At 29.6% G+C, this 24630-nt stretch overlaps 1 protein-coding gene across 6 annotated transcripts in view; it reads left to right on the top strand.

The window, feature by feature from the left end:
* Window positions 1-8233: 8233 nt before the first annotated feature.
* LOC107451597 (hepatocyte nuclear factor 6-like) overlaps window positions 8234-24630 on the top strand; it is a 268387-nt gene continuing 251990 nt past the window's right edge. For 2 of the 6 annotated variants that reach the window (XM_071185199.2, XM_071185202.2), the window contains exon 1: window positions 8294-9600. In XM_071185199.2, coding sequence (XP_071041300.1) covers window positions 8493-9600 — 1108 coding nt within the window. In that variant the 5' untranslated portion in view covers window positions 8294-8492. Of the gene's footprint in view, window positions 9601-24630 lie in introns of all 6 variants that reach the window. The other 4 variants (XM_071185204.2, XM_071185201.2, XM_071185203.2 and 1 more) reach the window with 3 other exon arrangements.

Here is a 24630-nt window from a genome sequence, read left to right as displayed (position 1 = left end):
CTCTAAAAGATTTACGCAGGTTTCTTGGGTGTTTAAATTTCTATAGGAGATTTATTCCCAAAGCGGCAGAATTGCATGCCCCGTTAAACGCTTTACTTGGGGGTAGGAAAAAAGGCGATAGTAAAACTATTAACTGGACTGCAGAGTTAGAAAATTCTTTCGAAAAATGCAAAGAAAGTATTGTAAACATTACTCAGCTATCTCACCCGGCACCTGATTGCCAGTTAGTGCTGTTTACGGACGCTAGTGACATTGCAGTAGCAGGCGCCTTACATGAAAAAACTGAATCTGGTTATATACCTTTATCCTTTTTCTCCAAAAAGTTAAATAATGCCCAAGTTAAATATTCTGTTTATGACAAAGAACTTTTGGCGATTTATTTGTCAATAATTCATTTTCGTTATATGTTGGAAGGAAGGGTATTTCATGTTATAACTGATCACAAACCTTTGACACACGCCTTTGCCCAAAGTTTTGAAAAGTGCTCTCCTAGACGTTTACGACAATTAGAATTTATATCACAGTTTACTTGTGACTTACGATATTTAGCAGGCGCGGAAAACTTAGTGGCAGACGCTTTGTCAAGGGTAGAAGAAATTGCTTTTCCTGACAAAATTGAGTATGTGCAAATTGCAGCTGAGCAGTTGACTGATGAGGAATTGCAGGTATATTTAAAAAATCCAGATGTTACTAATCTTAAATTTAAATTAATTGTTTTGCCTAATTCTGATGTAAATTTGTATTTTGATGTTTCCCAACCTAGTGCTCGTTTGTATGTACCCATGAAATTTCGAAAAATGATTTTCGATTCTGTACATAACCTTGCACACATCAGTGCCCGATCTACTTTAAGACAGTTATGTAGTACATGTGTTTGGCCTTCAATTCGAAAAGACATTGTTCAGTGGTGTCGCACTTGTTTAAGTTGCCAAAAGGCTAAAATACATCGACACGTTATATCACCATTGGGTAGAATTCCTGTGCCTAATGCTAGGTTCCAGCACGTGCATTTGGACCTGATTGGCCCATTACCGGTGTGTCGAGGATATAAGTACTGCTTAACTTTAATTGATCGGTTTACACGATGGGTTGAGGTGGTACCTCTACAAGATATCACGGCAAATACAGTAGCACGAGCAGTGATTTTTAATTGGGTTTCACGGTTTGGTGCTCCTGTTAGAATTTCAAATGATCAGGGAAGACAACTGGATTCCTTCACTTTCAAGAAATTAGCACAAATTCTGGGTGTTGAAATTATTCGTACGACTGCATACAATCCTAAGGCCAATGGGATGATTGAGCGTGTTCATAGAACATTAAAAGCAGCCCTTATGTGCTATACTACAGATTCTTGGCTTGATAATTTGCCACTAGTTCTCCTGGGTTTGAGGACTGCTGTTCGGAAGGATTGGAACTTCTCTTCTGCTGAGTTAGTCTATGGGCAAACATTGAGAGTTCCCGGAGAGTTCTTTACTAACTCGGGAAATGACATCTCGCAGTCTGAATTGATTTCCCAGTTGCGTAAGGCATTTAGTGAGGTCAAGCCTGTAGCTTCTGTTTGGCATGACAAACGAGTCGTTTATGTACCAAAAGATCTTCAGACTTGTACGCATGTGTTCGTGCGACATGACGCCGTACGGAGACCATTACAACCTCCGTATGATGGTCCATATTCAGTTCTTAAGAAAAAATCTAAAATCTATCTTTTGCAGATCTCTACGAAGAAAAAGTGGATTTCTATTGACAGGTTGAAACCAGCGTATTTGCCAGTGGACGAGCCCCATACTTTATTCCACGATGATTCTCCTTGCCAGTCTGACCTTTCTTCAACTACAACTACCGAGTCTCCTTTGCCAGAAAAGGTACCGGACCCAAAGAAGTACGTTACTCGGTATGGTAGAAGAGTTCGTTTCAGAATCTGACGACTATGAAACTCCGGTGGGGAGTGATGTGGCGCCAGGCATGGTGCGTAGGCGCCAAAAGAATCAACGGGATTACAAACACACGATCGGCAACCTTGGAACTGCCTCAGTATTTAAGGAGCTTCGAACTTTACTCAGTCTCTATCCCACACAGTCTTACTTAATTTTTATGTTTCTGTTTTTAGCTTGTTATGTTCAGTTGTTAAATAAATGTTTAAGTTTATTGTTGTCATAGTTGTCTTCAACTTAATATGAGAGGGTTCCTCCCCCTCACACTACTTAAAAAGTGAGGGAATGACACTAATAGTGAGGGAATGATATTTTATTTTAATACATGTTTTTATCTAAGTTACATCTACCTAAAGTTTGAAAATGATAACATACTAAGTATATCTAATATTTATTTATTATAATTTAATATAATTTAATATTCTATTAAATATATAAGACTAAATTATAATAAATATTAATTTAATATAATATTTATTATAATTTAGTCTTATATATTTAATAGTTTTTATAGGTTTGGGAAATAAAATTGGCTGGCACGATTGAACAAAAAAAATTTTTATAATATACTCATCTTGAATCATTCCCTCACTTTATACACTAGTGAGGGAATGACAAATTCAATAAAATTTAAAAATAACTGTTAGGCCTAATTAATTTCTGAAGTCAATCACATACAATTATATTCATACAAGAAAGCAACATATAATTATCCACTTTCTCGATGAAGTTGTATTTTATTTTACTCTAAAAAATGACATGAGGGAATGACGAATGTAAAAAATTTTACCTGGTTTGATTGATTCAAATTTATTCCACAGCAAAGCTTCTTTAAGTTGAAGATGGAAACATACTGCAATTTTGTTCTATGATGCCAGTTGTTAACTGCTAAAGTTTTTATTAAAATATTTTTATTCTAAGAAGATTGCAGGTGATAAGAACATAGTTGTGAGGGAATGATGCGAAACACTAGGGACAAAGCTTAAAATAGTGCTGTGTTAATACTTTTATCAGAAATTAAATTTGAAATTGATTTTCTGAATTCTATATTTCAGTATTCTGAAATAAAAAAACACGAATTTTTTAAAAAAAATTTTTTATTTCAGAAACAATTTTTTTCTTTTTTCAAATCAGCAGTGGGGACAAGTGAGGGAATGACATATTGGTATATTTAAATTACCTAAAATAAATAAAAAATAAAAATTGATAATTTTATTTATATTCTTTTGTTAGCTTGCATTCTGAAGGACACTTTCCCTGAAATTTTTTTTTTCGTAAGTTGTAAAACAAACATAAAATATACTGGGGACATGAAAATGACTGTTTTTGTGAGAATGACCCATATATATATAAATACAAGAAAACGCGAAGAAAGTTAAGAAAAACAATAAATTTCATTTATTGCGCTTAAGCTGCCAGTAAACAGAACGCATTAGATAATTTCAAAATCATGATAAAACAAAGAAAAATTATAGACATATGAAAAAAAAAAGGGGGGGGGAAATAAGTAAAAAAATAACAAACAACAGTTTAAAAAAAAAAAAACATGAAATTTTATTGAAAAAAACGGAAAAAAAAGATATAATCTTTTCATCAGCATACACTATTATATCAGCCCACTCTGTTTTGCGGATATAATCGTGTGGGCTGATGAAATTTTTATATATATATATATATATATATATATATAAATTTCCTATGTGTTTCATATGTATATATAAAATTTCATATATAAAAATTTCAATTGTGAAATGAAATGTTTATATATATATATATATATATATATATATATATATATATAAACATTTCACTCTGGCATTTTTTGTAGAAATTTTTTTTTCTCTAACTACCCTAACAAGATTTTTTTCTTCTAATTATAGCAAATATATAAAAGTGCTTCTATCCCGTTAAAATTAAGGGGCCTTGCTGGATAAGCGGAATTGCCAGCCAAATACTGGGCAAAGCGTATAGGTAGCGGGTTCGAATCCCGTTGTTACCCTGGATGTATACCTGCCAACTTTTTATCCCTTCTATTATCATTTTTCCCAGTGGTATTAAAATGGAATTAAAACTTTAATTTTAAGCAAACAAATACGTTGTATTTGAGAAAACTTAAGTTGACAACCATGATAGTAACGCATATTAATGTATGTGCTTAATTTTTGTAAGAATAGTGGTGATCAATATCATTTAAAAATTAAGATTATAAAAGAAAAAATAGTACATAATTACTACCACTTTAAATATGAAATTAAAATCTTGAGTAAAATCCGGAAGACTTGGCAGGTATGTGAATGTATCTTTGTGTTTGTGCTGTCCTTCTATTTGATAAAGATTTATAAGCCTAAATTGGGCACGCAATCCTGCAGATGTATGTAATTATAATAAACCGTAAAAATTAAATGTTGAACAATTTAGAGAAAGAACTAGATTTACTCCTTCTACAAGCTGTCTATGACTGAAATGCTTTACTAACAGCTTTTCCTCTTTTCTGTCTCTCTTTAACCCCTGATTTGAGAAGGTAATATTTTCCGTTTTTATCATTGTTTATCTTTGTTCGTAACAGTAATTAAATAGAATGATTTTAAATAAATAGTAAACATGCATATTATAAAGGAACGGTACTAGTATTCAACAATTAATCAATGTATAAATAGGATCAAAATTTTAAATGATTATAATTTTTATTATAACTAATATATTCGATTAATTATAATCGAATTTTTTTTTTATCGTTCATCATTACTACTGAATACATATGCTAATATTATTAACAAAAAAAAAAGAGCAAAATCTTATTTTATTTAACAATATCGCAATTACTTTTTTGAATGAAGAACTAATTTCTACTATGAATGACATTTTGTGTCTGGGAAGGCACTCATGAAGGTTTTTTTATCTGAATCAAAACTAGCATTTGCTTGTTTACGTGGTATCATCTTAATTTTTTAAGGCTGTTTAGCATTCATATTAGTCATTAAATCCAATGTTTTTAAAAATATAATCAATATATAGATTATCAGGGCCTTCAAATTATTAGCCAGTATAATAGCAAAATATGAAAAGTATTCGCCAATTTTCGAAAGTATTCGCCAACTGCAGATCTTATTAATTTTTTATGTTTAATTTTTTCCTCATAGAAAACTATTTTACGGTACTTTAGGTGAGGCTTATATTATTTGGACCCAATTCTAACTGATTATGCGGCGCATCTACCGAAAATCGAATCACGGTAATTGAATAAAAAAAATCAGCTGATTTGCTTAGAAACATTTTGACGTAGTTTTGAGGATCGCATTAAATATATTTTTTTCTTTAAAGTAGAAAAAACCATTCGCCTACACCTTTGTCAAAACTCAATTTTATTCGCCAAATTTACGACTTTATGGCGTTTTGCAAGGTGGCAAACGCTTAGCCAACGCTTCCTATAATTGAAAGCCTCCACACGGTTTTTTATAGGTAGTCCGATCAGACCACTGTGAAGGATATCCACTTTCCGAACGAGTCACTTAATACAAAATCTAGTTAAAATAAGAAAGTGGTAGAAAATATATGACTAAAAATTTGCTTTATTTCTGAATATTATTGGTTTGCCTTATTCACTTGTCAACCACTGCAGATTCAATTCTCAAATATATATGATTAATTTCTCTCAAGTCCTTTTAAAATAAAATTTGGGTTCATGCGCACAACTGGTTCACTTTGTAAACAGTCTGCGCAGACTACTTATGAAAGACCGCGTGGAGGCTTTTTAATGTAGGAGGTGATGGCTTAGCGTGGGCCCCGGATGCCGGCGCTAAGCATTTAATTAAGATGTTAAGCTAATAAATTTAAGCATGCAATTAAAATGTACTAGTTAAAAGGTATAATTAATTTCATTTTTTATTATCACCCATAAATACTGAATACCTATGCAAATATTTAAAAAAAGTTTTTTTAAAATGTGTTTTTTAAAAATTTAAATTATTTTTTTAAATGTAATTTAAGATTAAACAATCCTGTTGGCAGAAAAATCACTCTCTTATATATAAAAACTATAATTTCTTTTTTACTGAGGTGTAAGTGTAGTAATAACAAACATATCACTTTAATTTCCTACAACTAGAGAACAAATCTTGTATATCTGTTGAACTCCAGAATCAAGTATTGGGAGAAATTTGCCTTCGTAGAGGACTTTTCGATGAAACTGACACACATTTGCGTTACACGGAGAGGAAGATCACGAGAACCTCCCACAGGTATACCACTGAGGATATTTCACATCAGCACAGTGGTTGGTGCAAGCTAGATGCGGAATTCGTATCAACTGGGATTCGAACCCGGTTCGCCTCATTGGAAGGTGAATGCTCTTTCCCCAGAGCCATCGCGGCTGTAAATGCAACAATTTGGGAAATATGGTCTTAATAGTTTGGTAAAGACAGCGATCCAAAATTTGGACCCCTCAATGTTAATTTTTTTTTTTGCGTATTTCGCCATATTTTCGCACCATTTGTTTCACGCCGCTTTTGTGTTTTCTTTGCTTGTTTATTTTATAGATTTCAGGAGAATTGAAAAACTTTTGCATAGAATTATAAAATTCGTTTATCCAAAGAGAATTCCATGCAATTTATTTTTTTTATTTTATTAAATCTTTGCTATTTCTTTATTATTTTATTTAATAATAGTAGATAAAAAGTTTGAATTGTAAGGTATGCAATTTTCGACATTATTTTAAAAAATGCTATTGTAAAGTACAAAACTTGTGTAAAATCGGTTAGTTTATAATAGTTTATGAAGAATATAAATTTAATTATACGTCTTCTTAAAATACAATTTCTCGGATTCAACATCCATTGAGATTGAGTCCTAGAAAGTGAAAATCCAATGATTTTATCAAAAGTTATTCAGAGTGGCTAATTTTTAAAATTTTTTTTTTTTGCGTACTGTACTTTGTAAAATATGCATATTTAAAACGAAAATATTCCATACATTCCGTTTTATAAGTAAACTGAACGAAATATGCGAGAAAAAGTAGTTAATTTTAATCTCTTTTTACGAATTTTTGCTTTTACTAACTCAAACTTTTACAACTTTCCTAACTTTTTCCAGTTTTGCGTGGTATCAATGTAACAAACAGAGACTCCCAAGGCTGAAAGTGTATATATCAAGACAAAAAGAGATGCCAAAGTGGTTAGAAAGACTTTTGCTTCTAGCTTTTTTCTGAATCGAATAAAATATTCTTGACTGCCAAGATGTTTTAACATAGATTCTTATTCTTTCCTGATGAAAAGTAAACAGTAATGAAAAGTGAATTTTTTCCCTCCCCAAAAATAGCTACAAATAAAATGGTTAGACATTGTTTTCTTTCCCGTCTCATTTTCAAACCTAGAAACTTAACTGTTATGAATTTTCCGCATTTTCAAACAATATTTTTCATAGTGGTAGCTAGGGCAACGGATTTTTATTTTAATAAATTAATGTAAAAATAATTTCGTTATTTTAAAAGAATTAAATAAGTTTTTTTGTGAATTTTTCTACGCATAAATATTTAGCACAAAGTATTTTATGAAAAGTAAACTATATATTCCAATTAACGAAGTTTGCAGTTTTTGCAAGCCTTTGAATTTTTGTCTTCGTTGCAATTAAAAAAAAAGAAAGAGGCAATTCAATTCTGAGGAAATTTTTTAAAAGAGCAAATTTAACTTTTTTAAAATAATGGCTTTTTACTTTTGAATTATTATTTTTTGGAGGAGCTTGACTTGAATGATTTATCGAGAAGTTCGGTAATCTAAAAGCCACATTGCGGCACTGCATTAGGCATAAAGAGTTAATGAGAATTCATAAAAAACTTTTAATACAGCTATAATAAAAAAATCTAACTATTTAGAATCTAAACTTTTTTTTTGTTGTAAAAATTGAAGTATGCGATTTTTGATTGAAACACATATAGTAACTTCATTAGTAGTTTGACTTTTAATTAATAGACATAACATTCACATTTATAAAACATTCACAAACGTCATGAAAATATTTTAAAATCTCCAAAATTAATGAAAAGTGAGATAAGTATTCTATTTAATCTGATCATTTTCCCGAATAGTTTCTTTTACCAAATTTAAATGTGGTGCCACGCTGATCTAAGAGCCACCTGGCTTTCTATTCGTCCGAAGTGGAAAGGGGAATACCGAAACCGAAACTTATCTTTCATCATCTATAAAATGCAGCGCCCTCTGTTAGGGGGAGCACGCAGGGAGAAAGGAGACTTACCTGGGAGCGCAAGCGCGAAGGGTGGTCCGTGAAGGGCGGAGCTCCGCCCAGCGAATGATAGCAAAGTATTACTCAATGGCCGAAGCACGGAGGTGTGTCCGCGTGCCATCGCCATCAAAACGGTGCGAAACACACGAGTGAGCAGTGGACAAATCAGGTGTTTGGTAGGAAGGGCCCAGACAATCAGTGGGCGCGAACACCTCGTGGTTTCCAAACATCAGTTCGAAGCTGAAACAGCGCGTAAGAAAGGTTCCGACGCAACGTTCCATCGACAACTCTTTTATCGGTGTTTGAAGTGCAATTTTAATCATCTGAATGAATATGCTAGACGCGTCCGATTTTCGGGCGCTTGCCGAGCCTACCTATCAGACTTTAAATGGTCGTATGTCTCCGCCGGGTTTTGCGACCGCTGTCCAGGCTAACAGCTATGCGACTTTGACGCCTTTACAGCCTCTGCCACCCATATCGACGATGTCCGACAAGTTCACGCATCATTACGGACATCACCATGCGGGTAATGTCGGTGGTGGCTTTACTCTCATGCAAAACAATCTCGGCATGGCAGGGCACATGGCTAATAGTTATCATCAATATGAGAAACTTGGGAGCATGGCTGGCATGAACATGAATCCTCACCCGTCTATGTCAGCGATGATGACCGCCGCTAATGGACTTGGTCAGCAACAAGGCGGAATATCGTCACCTTATTCACAAAATGGTCTTCACTCTCCAGAAAAAAATATGTCTCCAAACGGCTATGATTCATACGCTCACAGGGATCTGACGAGAGGCCTGGTCAGTCCTCAAAGTCCGACAGTCAGTCCATCGTCCATGATGTCCTCTCTTAATGGACTGACTATGAACGGCACTCATATGGGTCATCAAACGTCAGGTCACCATCTCCAGTCTCCTGCATCCATCAGGGACGTAAAGCCTGCCGCGACAACCTTAACGTCCCCCACCCCAGTTCCAACAGTTAATAGTTTAACAGGAGCTGCCCCGACTCCAACCCCAACCACACCGGGGGGCATACCCCTTACACAGCCAAGCGCCCCGATTCAGGCGTCGGTGCCGAACTCTATGAATGGTTCCATGGTGTCGATGGTAAGCACGGTTAGTCACCATGGTGGTGGTGGTAAACTGTCCATGCACCAGCAGCAGAAAGTGAATTCTGCTGAAGAAGTGGAGGAGATCAACACCAAGGAACTGGCACAGAGGATCAGCGCTGAACTGAAGCGGTACAGCATACCACAGGCGATCTTCGCGCAAAGAGTTCTGTGCAGATCGCAGGGAACACTGTCAGATCTCCTAAGGAACCCAAAACCTTGGAGCAAGCTCAAGTCAGGAAGGGAGACATTCCGCAGAATGTACAAGTGGCTAGAAGAACCAGAATTTCAGAGAATGTCTGCTCTCCGACTGGCAGGTATGCATTTTAGTACTGTATCGATATTCTTGTCCTTATTCTGTATGTTGTTAAGTCAGAACCATGTTTGATATTATCTAGAGAAAATCAGTCGAACGTTTAACCATGATATTGGTACTTTGAACAATAATATTGTGCGAATTTAATAAGGTGTTAAATAAAACAATGTTTCCATTTAATTTGAACCATAGTATTAGTAATGTTCCATGTAGTAATGAAGCTTAAAATGAGAGAGATGTGGCTCAATTTAGTACGATATTAAAATTAATCGTTTAATTTCATATTTTCCTTTTAACACACAATTCTTTAAAGTACCCTTATCAAATATAAGCAAATACTTGTTTTAGGAGGACATATTAAATTTTGTGTAACATTTAACATAACGGTTTTCTAATTGAAATTCATGTAAATAGATATCGAACAAATTTTAAGAAAAATGTCATTAAGTATCAGTAAAAAAATCTATGATACAAAAAGAAGTGAAATTTGGAAATAAAATTGCTAAATATTCCAGATATATAAGCTCCATACGTGTCGAAAATTTAAAATCCTAACTAGCTAATATTTTTTGATTAAAACTAATATTTTTTTAAATGATTATGAACTTCAAAAACGAAATTAAATGCCTTTTGATATTAAGTTGCATAATTATCAAAAACTTATGTTAAAAATTATGTTAATTTCTAAAATTAAAAATTTTTTGGTGTCATTAAATTAAACGTAATACATATACATATATATTTAAATTAAGAGTACGGATTAAAGGTACGGATGGAGAAAATCTCATATTCTTGCGCTCTTTTCATGTTTTCTGCAATACAATATTTAAGTAGCAATATTTTTGTTTCAAAATTTTCTTGTGACATACTACTGAAGTGTAAAGGGATTTTCAGTTTTCTAAACTTAAAGAAATGCTTAAAAATAACAATATTATTTTCTCCAATTCGTAGCCTTGTGATAAAAAATAAAATGTTCTTTCGAAAAAGTAACACTGATTAGATTTAATTCGCACTATGTAATTGAAGTTAACTTCGTAAAAATTACATTCTGAGCCAATTTGATATATTTTAAAATCATTTTTCTGTTAAAATATTAATTAGTTATTACTGTAACTAGAACATGACTAATACTTATGCATAAGACCTGGTCTATTTTCTGAATAAAAGTTTCAATGGATTTTTAAAGAAAGAAACTTTGTTTCAAAAATTCATAAGAAAAACGTTTATCAGTATCTCATGTATAGCATTTTTGAATTATATTCTTTTGGTATTTTGCTGAACTCTTAACAAAAATTTTAATTTGTCATTTTAAAAGTATTTTTTTAGGAACTGAATTGTCTTATAATATTACATAATACAACAGAAACGCTCCAAAATTACCATGTAAGACAAGTGGCAGGATGTGTTATATTATTCATAAAAATTGTTTTTAAATTCAAAATTCAATGAATTTGTTTTATTTTTGAACATTCTTTAAACATTTTATTTATTTTATTATTTCATTAAAAAAAATATCTGTAGTTGAAAAAAAACTCTTTTTTACCACTAAATTAATTCAATCTGATCTAATCTGGGAAACGATTTTTCAAGTAAAACTAATTCCAAAACTAAATTTAAAAGCCGTTAGTTAAACTGATAAATTAAATTAACTGGTAACTTAATATCGCCGTAAAGAAATTAACTGATTTTATAAGAAAAATACACTTACTCAGGTTTGACCCGGTAAAATGTTCTTCACATCAGAAAACCTACTTTGAACTTTTCTTATGATTCATTTTGTTACAAAATTGAAATTATATGGATAATAAATTCTAGTAAAACTGATGAATTAAAAAAAAAACGCAAGCTCCATCAATTCAAAGTTTCCAAGTAAGATGCATCAATTTCAGGAAAAGACATCAAGACTAAAAATAATCGATAATTGTATACAAAAAAATTAAAATAAATAAATAACAACTGAAAAAAAGACCTTTTGAAGTTCAAACTAATCAAATGTTTCCCATGATAACAAGATCCTGAGAAATTTTTTTCATTAAAGAATAATTATTAAAATGTAAACTTAAATATTTAAATTTTACACAAGATTGAAAATAATAAAAGATAATCATTAATAAAATTGATAATATTTAAAAACATAAGTAGGCATCAGCCATTTCTACGTAAGTCAGAATGAGACACTGAAACTAAAAATATTAAATAATTTTAAGCGAAAAATTTAAATTTTATACTAGATTGAAAATAATAATAGACAACTTTAAACAAAACTAATAAACATTTAAAAATGTAAAATCTATTTAGGTTCTGCTGTACAAAGTTATTCAAAAAGGGAGGTCGAAATTATAAATACGAAATAGCTTTGCGCAACAAATTTAAATTTTGCTCTCGATTGAAAATAATAAATTTCAACTTAAGACAAAATTGATAAATGTTTAGAAATGTAAATATAGCTCCATTAATTCTATGCAACTCAGAAAGAAATACCAAAACTATAATTGGTAAATAATTTTGTACAACAGATTTTAATTTCACACAAGATTGAAAATAATAAATGACAACTTCATTTAAAACTAATACATTTTTAAAAACGTTAATATGACTCCTTATTCTACGTTAACCAGAAAAAAGATGCTAAAACTATTAATACTGAAGAATTTTGTTCAATAAAATGAATCCATTTATAGGTGCGAAAAGTATTCATTCCTGATTATTTCCTCATCAGGAAGCTAATCTTAAATCTACAAAGAAACAAGATTTTAATTTTAATTTCACACAAGTTTGAAAATAATAAATGTCAACTTCATAATATAAAACTAATAAATCTTTAAAAACGTTAATATGACTCAGCTTATTCTACGTTAACCAGAAAAAAGATACTAAAACTATAAATACTGAAGAATTTTGTTCAACAAAAAGAATCCATTTAAAGGTACGAAAAGTATTCATTCCTGATTATTTCCTCATCAGGAAGCTTATCTTAAATCCACAAAGAATCAAGACATTGTCCCATCAAAAGGTCCAACCCACGAATAATCCTATCCACTTAATGTAATTAACGGATAATAAAACCACCACACCACAGCGGCAGCAAAGGGTAATGTATATGAGGGGGCGGCCAGGGGGTTGATGGAAAGGGGTCCTCCAGTTGTCAGACAGCGTGACGTATGAATCAGTCTCTGCTTCTGATACCCCCATCCCTTCTAAGGCAGCAGGTGCCCCAGTTAAGCAGGATTACGAGGAAGGAACTGGGGAAAATCCCTTAGAAACCCCCCATCCACTTGGCCCCCTTTATCCTGCCCTCCCCGACGAGGGCACTCTAATCAAACGATCCTCAAATGCTTCGCTTTAGTTGAAGGAAAAGGCGAGAGTCTGCTTAGATTGTCGGAAAAGGACTCTCCCCTGTTGGGTTGTTTCTCTGCAGAGTAAGTCTTATTGCGGGAAATCAGGTTTTACAGAAAACCCGGGAATACTTCGCGATTTGGTTGAGGGGGTATTGCTTTGAGAATATCGTTCTACGCGAATGGGGTTGTTGAAAGAATTTCTTTTTCGAAAAATATACTCCTCAACTATAATAAAAAAGAAAAAAAAGCGTTTTAATTCGGAAGATATGTAATATTTACTGCGCTCAGTAGTATTTAATGTTCCTTGCAATCGGGTTAAGATAAAATGAAAATAAATAGCCTACAGGGGAAAAAATTATAAGAATTTTGAGAATATCGTAATATTTTTTGAAATGAAATGTTAAAGAACATTTATATATCTAAGTTTTATTTTGTGTTTTTGTGATGAAGTGGTAGAAATTGAATTCCTAAAATTAATCTGTATTGATTTTTACTTTGACTGTTAATTATTTTTAAATTTATGATTTATTTAGAATTATGTGAATCGGTTTTAAACTTTAAACCGAGGCTTTAATAAAGAAAAGATGTATTATCAAAATACATACGATAGGATACACGCTGTAGCATTAAAATTTTTTCGCAGCAAGGTAAATATGAAATTCAAATTGATAAATAGGCAATTTTACTGAAATAAAAACAAAAACAAGAATTATATTTTGTGTATATTCTTATATTTTTTTAAATAAAACATTGCAAAATATTTGTAAGTTATTACTTGAATTTTTTTTAAAAAAATTGGTTAAAATTTCAATTCTGAAATTGACATTTATTTTCGTAGAATTTACTTATATTTCTAGAGTTTCTAATTTATGATTCTCTAGAGTTGCGTAAATGGGTTTTATTTTAAGAACTCAAGCTACCATGCATAATTTTTTAAACTACAGATTCAACTAAGATTCTTGAGACATTTTAAGTGATTTTTTTCTTTTATTTAATATGATACACTTCAAAGATGATTTTTCCATATTTTTTGGTAGTCATCAAGAAATAAAATAATTTATTTAAAGTAAAAATGAGTTATTTAATATATTTTGAGTATTAATTGCTTAATATTCAACAATAACTCAAAATAAGTTAATGAAATATGTAGTTTTAACTTATCGTGAAGGCTAAACTTGTGTGTTAAACATATAGTGATTAAATAGTTGATATTTTACTAATTGCGTTTTTTTTAACAATAAGATAAATCATATAAGCACTTTGAATTATAAATAAGCTTTTGGTAATTACGCATAATCTTATTAGCGTTTCATTATAAACAGTTATTTCAATTATTTTTATAAAATTGTTTATGTTTATGTCGACGTTAAAATAATATAAAAAACTAAAAAATATTTTCTAATGACAGACTTTTTCATTAAAATTTTGTACGATTTAGTATTTTACATGAATTAGAGCTAATTAGTTCTTTTAAATAATAATTTGTACCTATTTTATTTTTTTTCTTATGAAAAGCAAATACTTTATATAGTTCACAAAAATGTTAAATTTTTTTTTACATTTTAAAGGTGAAAGAATTATTTTAAATTAAGTATTATGCTTTTAAAATTTAAAAAAAAAATCAACAAACCTCTCCACACATATTTGAATTAAGTTTAAGGTGATTTATTAAAAATTTTTGTTAATTGAACGTTCAAGACAATGTATAATAGACTTCGGTGAAATGAAATTTTAGAATAATTAAAAATAGTCTCTTAAAACTATTAAACAGGTAACAATTAAAATTTATATTAAAAATTATTTGAAAAATAAATTTTCATTGAAGTTTATTGAATGCGAAGTATTGAATTTTCTATTTAAAAAAAATCTAAAATTTCTGATAAAATAAATATTTGCAAGTTATGACGATATCGTTAGAATCTCTAAATTAAATTCAATGATAATCCTTAGGACGAGATAATCCTTTGGATTATTATTAAATCCAATAATGATCCTTAATCCTTTGTACTGTGAAACAAAGGATAAATATACGAATGTATTTAATAATATAATCATGAATATGTATGCAACGCAAGTCGTAAATTTTATCTATTATTATAATTATTATCAATTCGTATATTTCTTTTTAATATTTCTTATGAGTTTGACGTAAGCGAAATTCTTTTGTACTCATTTTATAGCAATATTTTAAAATATTGTAAAAATATTATTTTTTTATAATACATTAATGCATGCAATTTTTTCCATTTTTTAAAAATTCAAGTTTTAAAAAAAAAATTTCGGAAACGATCAAGGTTAAATTTTTCTTTTAATTCGAGCTTCACTCCTTATCTTATTTTTTATTAGAAATTAATAATTTTTCTTTATTGCAAATATGGGACACTTTGTTGAAAATGTAAAAATATGAGCAAGCAAAACTAATGATATCAAGATAAGGAATTTTAGTACATGTAAGTTGAGTTAGAATGCATATAAAAAAGCGTATAAAGGAAAAAATTTATGAAAAGTTATAAATCGAAAATTTTTACTATAAAAAGAAAATAACGGGTTATAATGGTTTATAAAAACACACATAAATTCTTTTTATGTGTGGTAATATTACTTGGATAGATTAAACTTAAGTTTAAATATTTATTGTGCAATTAAAAATGTAGAAAAATACTAATTAGACTTATAAAGGAAGATTATGCAGCAATTAGAAGAACGAAGCAATTGAAGAAATCCAATAAAATACAGCAATTAATAAAAGTTAGGCTTGAATAATAAATGAAATAATTAAATTTATCTGCAAGAGAAGTCCAGAAATCTTAAACTATAGAATGAAAAGTAAGCAAAAGAACAAAACTATGAATTAATTGATACAAAAACCAATAAAAAGAAACGTAATTTAAAAATGCATTGCATTTTTTACTTATTGGTAAATAATAACATGAATTCCTTAAAATGCTTTAATGCAACGGGTATTTCTTGAATATATTATTATATTAACATTTAAAAAAATATTAATAGTTTATTTGTTAGCTGTTTTAACACTTTTAATTAAGTTTTGTTATGCTTGGTGAAATATTCGTCCTAATTGTTTCATTTCCTGTACTCTTTTTGCTGAGAGAACTTTCAATCAAAATAGGCAAATCAGTTGGTCAAAAAAAATATAAATAGTTTATTTATTAGCTGTTTTAACACTTTTAATTAAGTTTTGTAATGCTTGGTGAAATATTCGTCCTAATTACTCCATTTTCTGTACTCTTTGTGCTGAGAGAACTTTCAACCAAAATAGGCAAATCAGTTGGTCAAAAAAAAAAAAAGAGAAAAAATAGTCCCTTGATATTCGACTTCGTTTAAACTGTTTTTTAAAAGCTTCAAAATTACTTAAAACTACAGATCTTTGGAACGAAAAAACTTTTTTCCTTCTTTCGAATGTTGCTTCCCATCCTGACTCTAGAGATGAACCTCCATAAAACAGAGCACTATGCAAAGAAAACTCCCAGGGGGTCGGCCGGAACGTTTTTTCGCCGCCCGAGTCACCGGGGGAAAACGATTCTCCCGCAACCGTTCGACCACTGGATCCACGCGGCTAAGAAGAAACTGAGGTCGGTAGAAGTCGCTTTCTTCTTTGTGCGAGATGGTCGGTTGCTTTTTAACTGTCGTTTCCACCCTGGTCAATCCTAGAAATGGGATATTTAATTCCTTCCCCCTTTTCGAATAAAAAAAAGAACTTTTCGTTTTGCAGATCCCCTCGTTTCCCGTTTTTCCGAATCCGCTAAGGGTTTGAGAGTAGGGGGAGAAATGAGGTAGAAAAAAATAGGGAGATTTTTTTTTTGAGAAAAAGTTTAAACAACGAGTTTGTCGTTCTATGGAAGTCTTTTTTTTATTTAGATATGTTTTAAATTTATCTTTTGTATTTTCGGTATTTTAGTCGTTGAAAATTGTGTTTTATGTAATTATTATTATATATTTGCTGTAGCAAATTCCTTCCTTAATTATGATACAAAAATTACTATGAATAATTCTATGAAATGAAATTAAAAAAACAATTTAAAAATATTCATAACTATAAAATTCTAAAAAAAATAAGTTAAAATTCTAAATAAATTCTTCAATACGAATGTACCAATATGAATTTGTTATAACGTGCAAAATAATGATTCATAATCATCAACTACATAAACCAATGATCAATTAGAAAATTAAAAATGCATTTCAGACGTAAATCCTTAAGAAAATTATTCTAAAATTTTGGTGAGATTGAAATGTTCTAAACCAATAACATAAACTAAAAAAAGTATTATCAAAAGTTAACAGTATATTAAAAAAAGCTAGTAAAATTTAAGATTGTTGTAAAACAATTTTTAAAAATGACGATTCACCATTCCTCTTTTCAACCTCCAATGAAATGAAACTTACTCCAAATAAAAGAATTAACTTTTACTGAAACTACAGAGTCCCCATGAATCCCGTTGAAAATTGTGTTTTATGTAATTATTATTATGTATTTGTTGTAGCGAATTCCTTCTATAATTATGATACAAAAATTACAATGAATAATTCAATGAAATGAAATAAAATAAACAATATAAAAATATTCATTACTATAAAATTCTAAAAAAAAAAAAGCTAAAATACAAATGCACCAATATGAATTTGCTATAATGTGCAAAATAATGATTCATAATCATCAGCTACATAAACCAATGATGAATTAGAAAATTAAAACTGCATTTCAAACGTAAATCATTAAGAAAATTACGCTAATTTTTTGGGGGATTGAAATGTTCTAAACCAATAACATAAACTAAAAAAAGTATTATCAAAAACTAACAGTACATTTAAAAAAAGCTAGTAAAATTTAAGATTGTTGTTAAACAATTTTTAAAAATGACAATTCACCATTCCTCTTTTCAACTTTTAATGAAATGAGACTTACTCTAAATAAATGCATTATCTTTTACTGAAACTGTAGAGTCACCAATAATCATTCAAGAAATAATTTTGATATAAAAACACGGTACTTTTAATAAAGCATTGCGAATTTCTCAGTAATTCATAATGCATACAGTGAATGTTAATCTATGGACTATTAATTCGTGTAAAAATCTTCACTGGTTTTACTTTTCTTCACTGGGAAAAAGATTCTGGTTAAGTTACCGTAATTGTATGTTAAGAAAATTTTTGGGTAAAACAATTGATAAAACCAAAATATATGATAGTTAAGCTATTGATTTGGTAATTTTCCGTTTGTATGGTAATTATTTAAAGAATTTATCGAATCGAAACCTAGCAGAACGTTTGGAAAAAAAACACGTTGTTTAAACGGACGAAACTAAAAAAAACGAACCTTTGAACAAAACAAAAATCTAGTATGCAATTTGCTCATTGCGGAATATAATAACAAAATCTTATAGTTAATAACTGAATGATCATATCCCATATTAAAATACTCTTTCTCTTGTATTATACTTTCTTATACCTGAACTAAAAGAGTTAATTTGAAGATCGTAATATGATACTAACTTGCAAACGGCGAATTTTCGAATAAATCTTTAGTGCTATTTTGCATAACGTTTAAGTATAAATTACGCATGCATGTTTGTTTCGTATAAGAAATATATTAAAATTATATTCTATATTTTTACATAACTCACAATCTATTGCAGTACTAAAATTTAGAATCTCAAAACGCATCTTAAGATTGCCATTTTTGAAAAAACAAGAGTTTTGAGCACATTAATGATATGAATTTTAAAGAAAATTAAAAAAAATTAAGAATAATGCTCTTTTTTGCTAAGAAATTAAGAAACAACCTAATATGTTTGGAAAAAAACATGTTATTTTCTAACTCAAAATTTTTTTTTTTAGTTTTTCTTTTTTTATGTAATATAAACACACGCTATTTTTACTCTATAAAAACTATTTTACTTGAAACATCAGTTAGGAGTTCCCTTGTCTTCAGAGTTTGGGTTGAAATCGTAATGATGTGTAGGTAAGGAGAACATTATTACTCCAAATTTCCTTAAGTAAAATATCTGCTGTGATAAGATAAGATACATTGACTTTATTTTGAAACAGATTTAATCGAACTTGAATTACAAAAGTTTAGGGAGATTTAAAAATTAAATAATTAGTATTTTAAAAATGTTTTAACATTGAATCATAGTATTGTAGAAATATTCTGCAACTTTTAGTATGAGGTTGAGTGAAGTCGGTAGGACATATACCAATAACTCTCGATTTACCTTATCTCAGCATCTACACAACATATTGCTTAAGCTTTTTTACACAATATGTACATACATATGTTTACACAGTGATAACTGTTATTACATATCTTTGGAAGAATTTTTAAAAAAAATTATGAACTGAGAACTTTTAATTTTTTAAAAGATATCATCAAAAATATTTTATAACTAAAAAAACATTCCTGTAAACGCTAAAACCTTATCACTGCATACAACTGACATAATCTCAAATATCCCCCAAAAAATTTCAAAGTTAAATCATAAGTAGTTTCTTGGACAAGGTACATCGAAAAAGGTCAGTTTTAAAGTAGAGTCATAAGTACAGTAAAGGACAGTATCGAACAAGTAAAATGGTGTAATGTGTGCTATAATATTGTTAAACTTGGAGTCATACTAAAGTTGCATCAAATTTGTCCAATAATGTGTTTAAACGCAGTCCAAAATTTCTAACAGTGGGCTGTTTCTCATAGTTTTTATAATTAAAGCATAATTTTATTTTCAATCAAAATTGTATTCGAGTATAAAACTTACTTATAACATTAAAGTATCATAAATGTTTTGAATAATGGCATTTTACCATGAAACTTGGATATTTCTGTGAATACCTTTACGTAATTTCAATCAAATCTTATTTGATTTAAAAGCATATTCCTCTATAGTTCTATTCTGTATTATTGAGCAATGAAATCAATTGACTCGTCATTAAACTTTATTTAACTATTTGTCACAGTAACAAGAAAAATCATTCACTTTTTCGAGCCATAAATTCATCAATCTCTATTAGCAAGGATATCCTATAAATATTGGATCGATGCTTCTGGTGTGGTTGTTTCAGCTTGGAGGTCTATTAGCATCGATCTGGTTCTACCAGTTTCTGTTCACTATTTATTCGAGAGATGATAGAAACAAAAAAGTTTAAACTTTTTTTTAGGTTATTTTATTTCTTCTGGCTATTGTTTCGAGAAAAGAGTAATCAATTGAAAATTATTTTCTTCATTGTTTATTTTTAAAAAAACAGACGCTCTAAGGAACTCGGGAAATATATTTTATCAAATATTAAATGAATTTATCAAACATTGATATATATAAACAAACTGTTAATAATTTCAGAGAGCAAATAATACACAAGTTGATGTTTCGTAAAGATCATAATTAGTTTACCGATAATAATTTTAAGACCCATGTGGAAGAAATGAACACACGTAAAATCACAATTTAATATATATGATATGCCGACCGGCCGGTTTAGGGGTTAGGGAACTGCCCTTGCATCAAAAAGGTTCTGGGTTCGAATCCCGGGCAAGGCATGGATGTTATTTTCTTCTCTGTACTATCTGTCCTTACTGTGGGAGCAACGTTGGCCCACCTAATATGGTGCCCCTGAAAGAGTGGCCAACAAATCTGTCCTTCAGGTGCCTGTATGACCTAGGCCATTATCCAGGTGGGCATTGGAAAAAAATATATATGATATTAAAAAACAAAAATTCAATCAAAGTCTAGTATATTTTTACGGAGGAAGGTGGTATTGAAAAAATCAAAACCAGTTTCAATGCTGAGGAAATGCAAGGGATACGATTAATGGTTAGTTATACTTCCTGATTTAATCAAAAACTAAACTTTCAATGTGTGTACTTTTTAGACTTAATTTTTGAGACGAATTCCAAAAATATACATTAAGAGGAGTTATTGCGGAACATCTTTCATTTCACTATTCTGCTTTGAATTTGGATTAATCTGTTGCAATATTCTGAGAGTTTTTTGACTTATGGATTTTGATTAAAACTTGGATAATTTGATAAAGCACTGCATTTTTTTAAAAAAAGATAAAGGTATTTAATGAAAGTTAATAAATTAATTCTGAGAAACTCTCAGAAGTGAAAATTTAAAATTATTCTGAACTAATTAGATTGAGTCATTATTACTGAAAGTTATTTTTAGATAGTTTTTTTTCGTTTCTATTTAAAGTTGTACTTTTCTGCCATCAATTGAATTAAAAATTAAATATAATTATGAACTTCTAATTAAGAGTCAATATTTCAGAAAGCAATTTTTTGTTTCATTTATAAGTCCAAATTTTTCTTTATTAAATTATAATTTCCGCAGTGCACTATTAAAAACTCCAAATTAAATAACTGTAAAAAGTAAGGGCACTTACCGTGAAATCCATTTTACCGGAAAGTTCATATTTTCCGTAAAATTTTATACCGTAATTTTTGCAGCAAAATTTATTTAATTATTTTTCTGTTAGTAATTGAACTAAAAATTAAATATCATTCTGAACTGCTATTTGGGAGTCAATATTTCTAAAAACAATTTTTAATAGATTTTTTTGTTTCGTTTACAATTTTCTTTTCTTTTAGTAAATTATAATTTCCACTATGCGTTGTGAAGAATTCTGGATTAAATTCCGGTAAAAAGTATTGGCACCTTGAATACAGCATTCGTAAAATCCATATTACGGAAAAATTCCTTTACCATAAAATTCGATACCGTAATTTTTACGTTAAAATTTATTTAATTATAGTGATTTTACAGTGGATATTACTGAACAAATTACTGTTCAAGATTTTATTCCGTAAAATTTTACGGTAAAAGTCAATTTTACGATAAAAATAAATTTTACTGTAAAAATAAATTTTGCGATAAAAATTACCGTCACTGAGGGTGAGAGTACTTTTTACCCGAATTTAATCCGGAATTATTTAGAGCGCTGTTTTCGTATGACAACTAATTTATGACTGCCTTTATGCTGATTGATGCGATATGGGTAAAAATTGCTTTTGATAATTCGACAGTCTAAAAGCTTTGTAATTATTTAACATATTAAATGCTACTGTTCTTAGTTTAAAATATGATTTTTGAGTCAAAAAATTGATTTGTTTGACATTTTTTTTATAACAGAGACTCAAAGAAATTCCGGGAATTCGGTAGAATTATTTTAAACAAAGGTTATTTTTTACTCTTGCATAGCAAAATATAAATTAAATAAATTATGGGATATATCGTTAGAAATAAACCTTTTTTCTCGCAAAAGCTCAATTATAATTTCAATTTCACTCTGTATCACAAAGCACCTTTATAACCTTTATAAATATAAAGGCAAAAAACTCTTAGAAGCAGAGCTGAATCGACTAACCCATGTTTTCTCAACGTACATTTAGAAAATTATCCAAATTAAAAAAAAATATATATATATATTTTTCAAAACTATCTCGCTTAAAATATGACTTAATATTTAAAAAAAAAATGCGTTACTAAATCAATACTTGTTTGTACAATTTAATTGCAAAAAGTTAACATTGAACTTTTTATGGTTCACCTTTTACTTATCCAAGATAAAATAGATGTAAATTTTTTTTATTATAGAGTTATATTTTTCTCTTTAAATTAAATTATTCATTTCTGTATAGAAATTGGAATTTTATTTCTTGTATTATCAAAACTATTTTTTTTCGGATAATTTCCCGAGAAAAGTTATTTTGCTAACTAAATATGCAAATAAATGCTTCGTCAGGAATTTTTTTTTATTTCCAATGCCCATCTGTGTTAACATTTCGCAAATTTAGCCATTTACATGGTAAATTTTTAAGCCACACTTTCAGGGGCACCGTATTAGGTGGGCTAATGTTGCTCCCACAGTGAAGACACATAGTACAGAGAATGAAAACGACATCCATGCCTTGCCCGGGATTCGAACCTAGAACCTTTCTGATGCAAGGCCAGTTAACTGACCCCTACACAGTGCGGTCGGACCGTTTGGAATCAGATCCTTGCAATTGACTCAATAAATGACCCTAAACAGTTCGTAACTCTCAGAAATTTTTTAAATATAATGTTAGAAATCAATACAATATCAGAAATTTTTATAGAGTATTGAACCACGATATCTAAAATTGCTACAAATTTAATACATAACATAAAGGAAACCGTATTATCTTCGAAAACTTGATTACGTTGTGGAATGGTTCACTGTAACTAGAAACACGGTTCAATTTATCACTTTATTAAGATTGTATTTTTACGCTGCATTATAGTTCATGTAAGCAATATTATGGTTCATCGTTTACTCTATTTTTCTGATAAAGAGCGGGGACTTCAATTATCATGTAGATAATAATTTTTTTGTTTAATTGAATCGCGATAAAATTGTTAAAAACTTTCGTGAAATGATTGAAACATGAAAAATTTTGCGAAAGTGTTTAATTTGAATAATTTTTAATAATTGAATGTATGAAAAACCTAACTTATATATCTTAATATAAATATTAATAAATTTAGAAATCTTAATAAATATAAATATGCACTGAAAAACAAGTATGGTCAAAATTACTAGAATGTGGTAAAATTTACCGTGTTTTAGGCTCAATGAAAACGCCAAATAGCTTAGTAATTGTTACCGAAGTGCTTTGGTAATGATTTTGGTAAAAATGACGATAAAATATTGTTTTAATATTAAGTGAAAAAATTTGGTAACCTTAACACGATACCTTAGAACTTGTCATAAAAACCATTTATTTGGTTGAATTTACTTCTCAGTTTTGCTTTTTTTACCGAATGTGTGGTAACAAGAATAATAATTTTTAAAACCAGAATTTACCGTTACCATATGAACAAAAAAATTACCAAATTAATGGTTTAAATACCATATATTTTGGTTTTTATTACTAGAATTACGCTATTTTTTGTACAAGAATTTAGAAATATTATAATCGTAGAGTACGGTAATTTTAACCGGAATTATGGTTTAAATACCATATATTTTGGATTTTATTTCCAGAATTACTCAATTTTTTGTACAAGAAAGTAGAAATATTATAATTATAGAGTACGGTAATTTTAACCAGAATTTTTTGCAGTACGCAAATCTTAATAAATATGTATAATACAAAGAGATATATCATAAATAAATTTATAAATAATAATAAAAACTATACACTATAAACAAATTTAAACATAATAATTTTCGTTACAAGGTACTCGTAAGCTAATCAGAGTAGAAGAGAGTGCAAATGTCTACGTAAATATAATGTGACAGTTGGAATCATTCATGTGTAACATTTGACTTCCGTTTTGACTGAATTGCAAAATTGTCTCTTTGCTGAATGAAAAAAAGCAGTTGTCCACGGAAACTTACTGACCGGGGGCAGATGGTTGGAAGCATAATTTGTCAACTTCTAAAGTGTATCATTTTTTTATAGTGTGAGCTTTCGGTTTATGAAACGCTTCGATGCTTTTCTAAACATTCATAACAAAATGCGTGTGAATATATTGGCTGGTATTTTATTATTTATAAAACAAAAGGCTTGGAGAGATATATTTTTCATGGAATAACTGAGTGGTCTGGGTGTAAACTGGCAAAATCATTAATGATTTAATTAAAATGTTGATTTAGTGCAATTGAAAAATAGAGAAGAGAAAAAAAAACCCTTCATTCATTAAGCTGCATTTAAAAAATAC

Source organism: Parasteatoda tepidariorum, chromosome 5, assembly GCF_982258835.1.
Source record: "Parasteatoda tepidariorum strain Cologne lab strain chromosome 5, Ptep-v5.0, whole genome shotgun sequence".
NCBI lineage: Eukaryota > Metazoa > Arthropoda > Arachnida > Araneae > Theridiidae > Parasteatoda > Parasteatoda tepidariorum.
The sequence above is the reverse complement of the archived record's forward strand: the minus strand, read 5'-3'. Positions and strand labels throughout refer to the sequence as shown.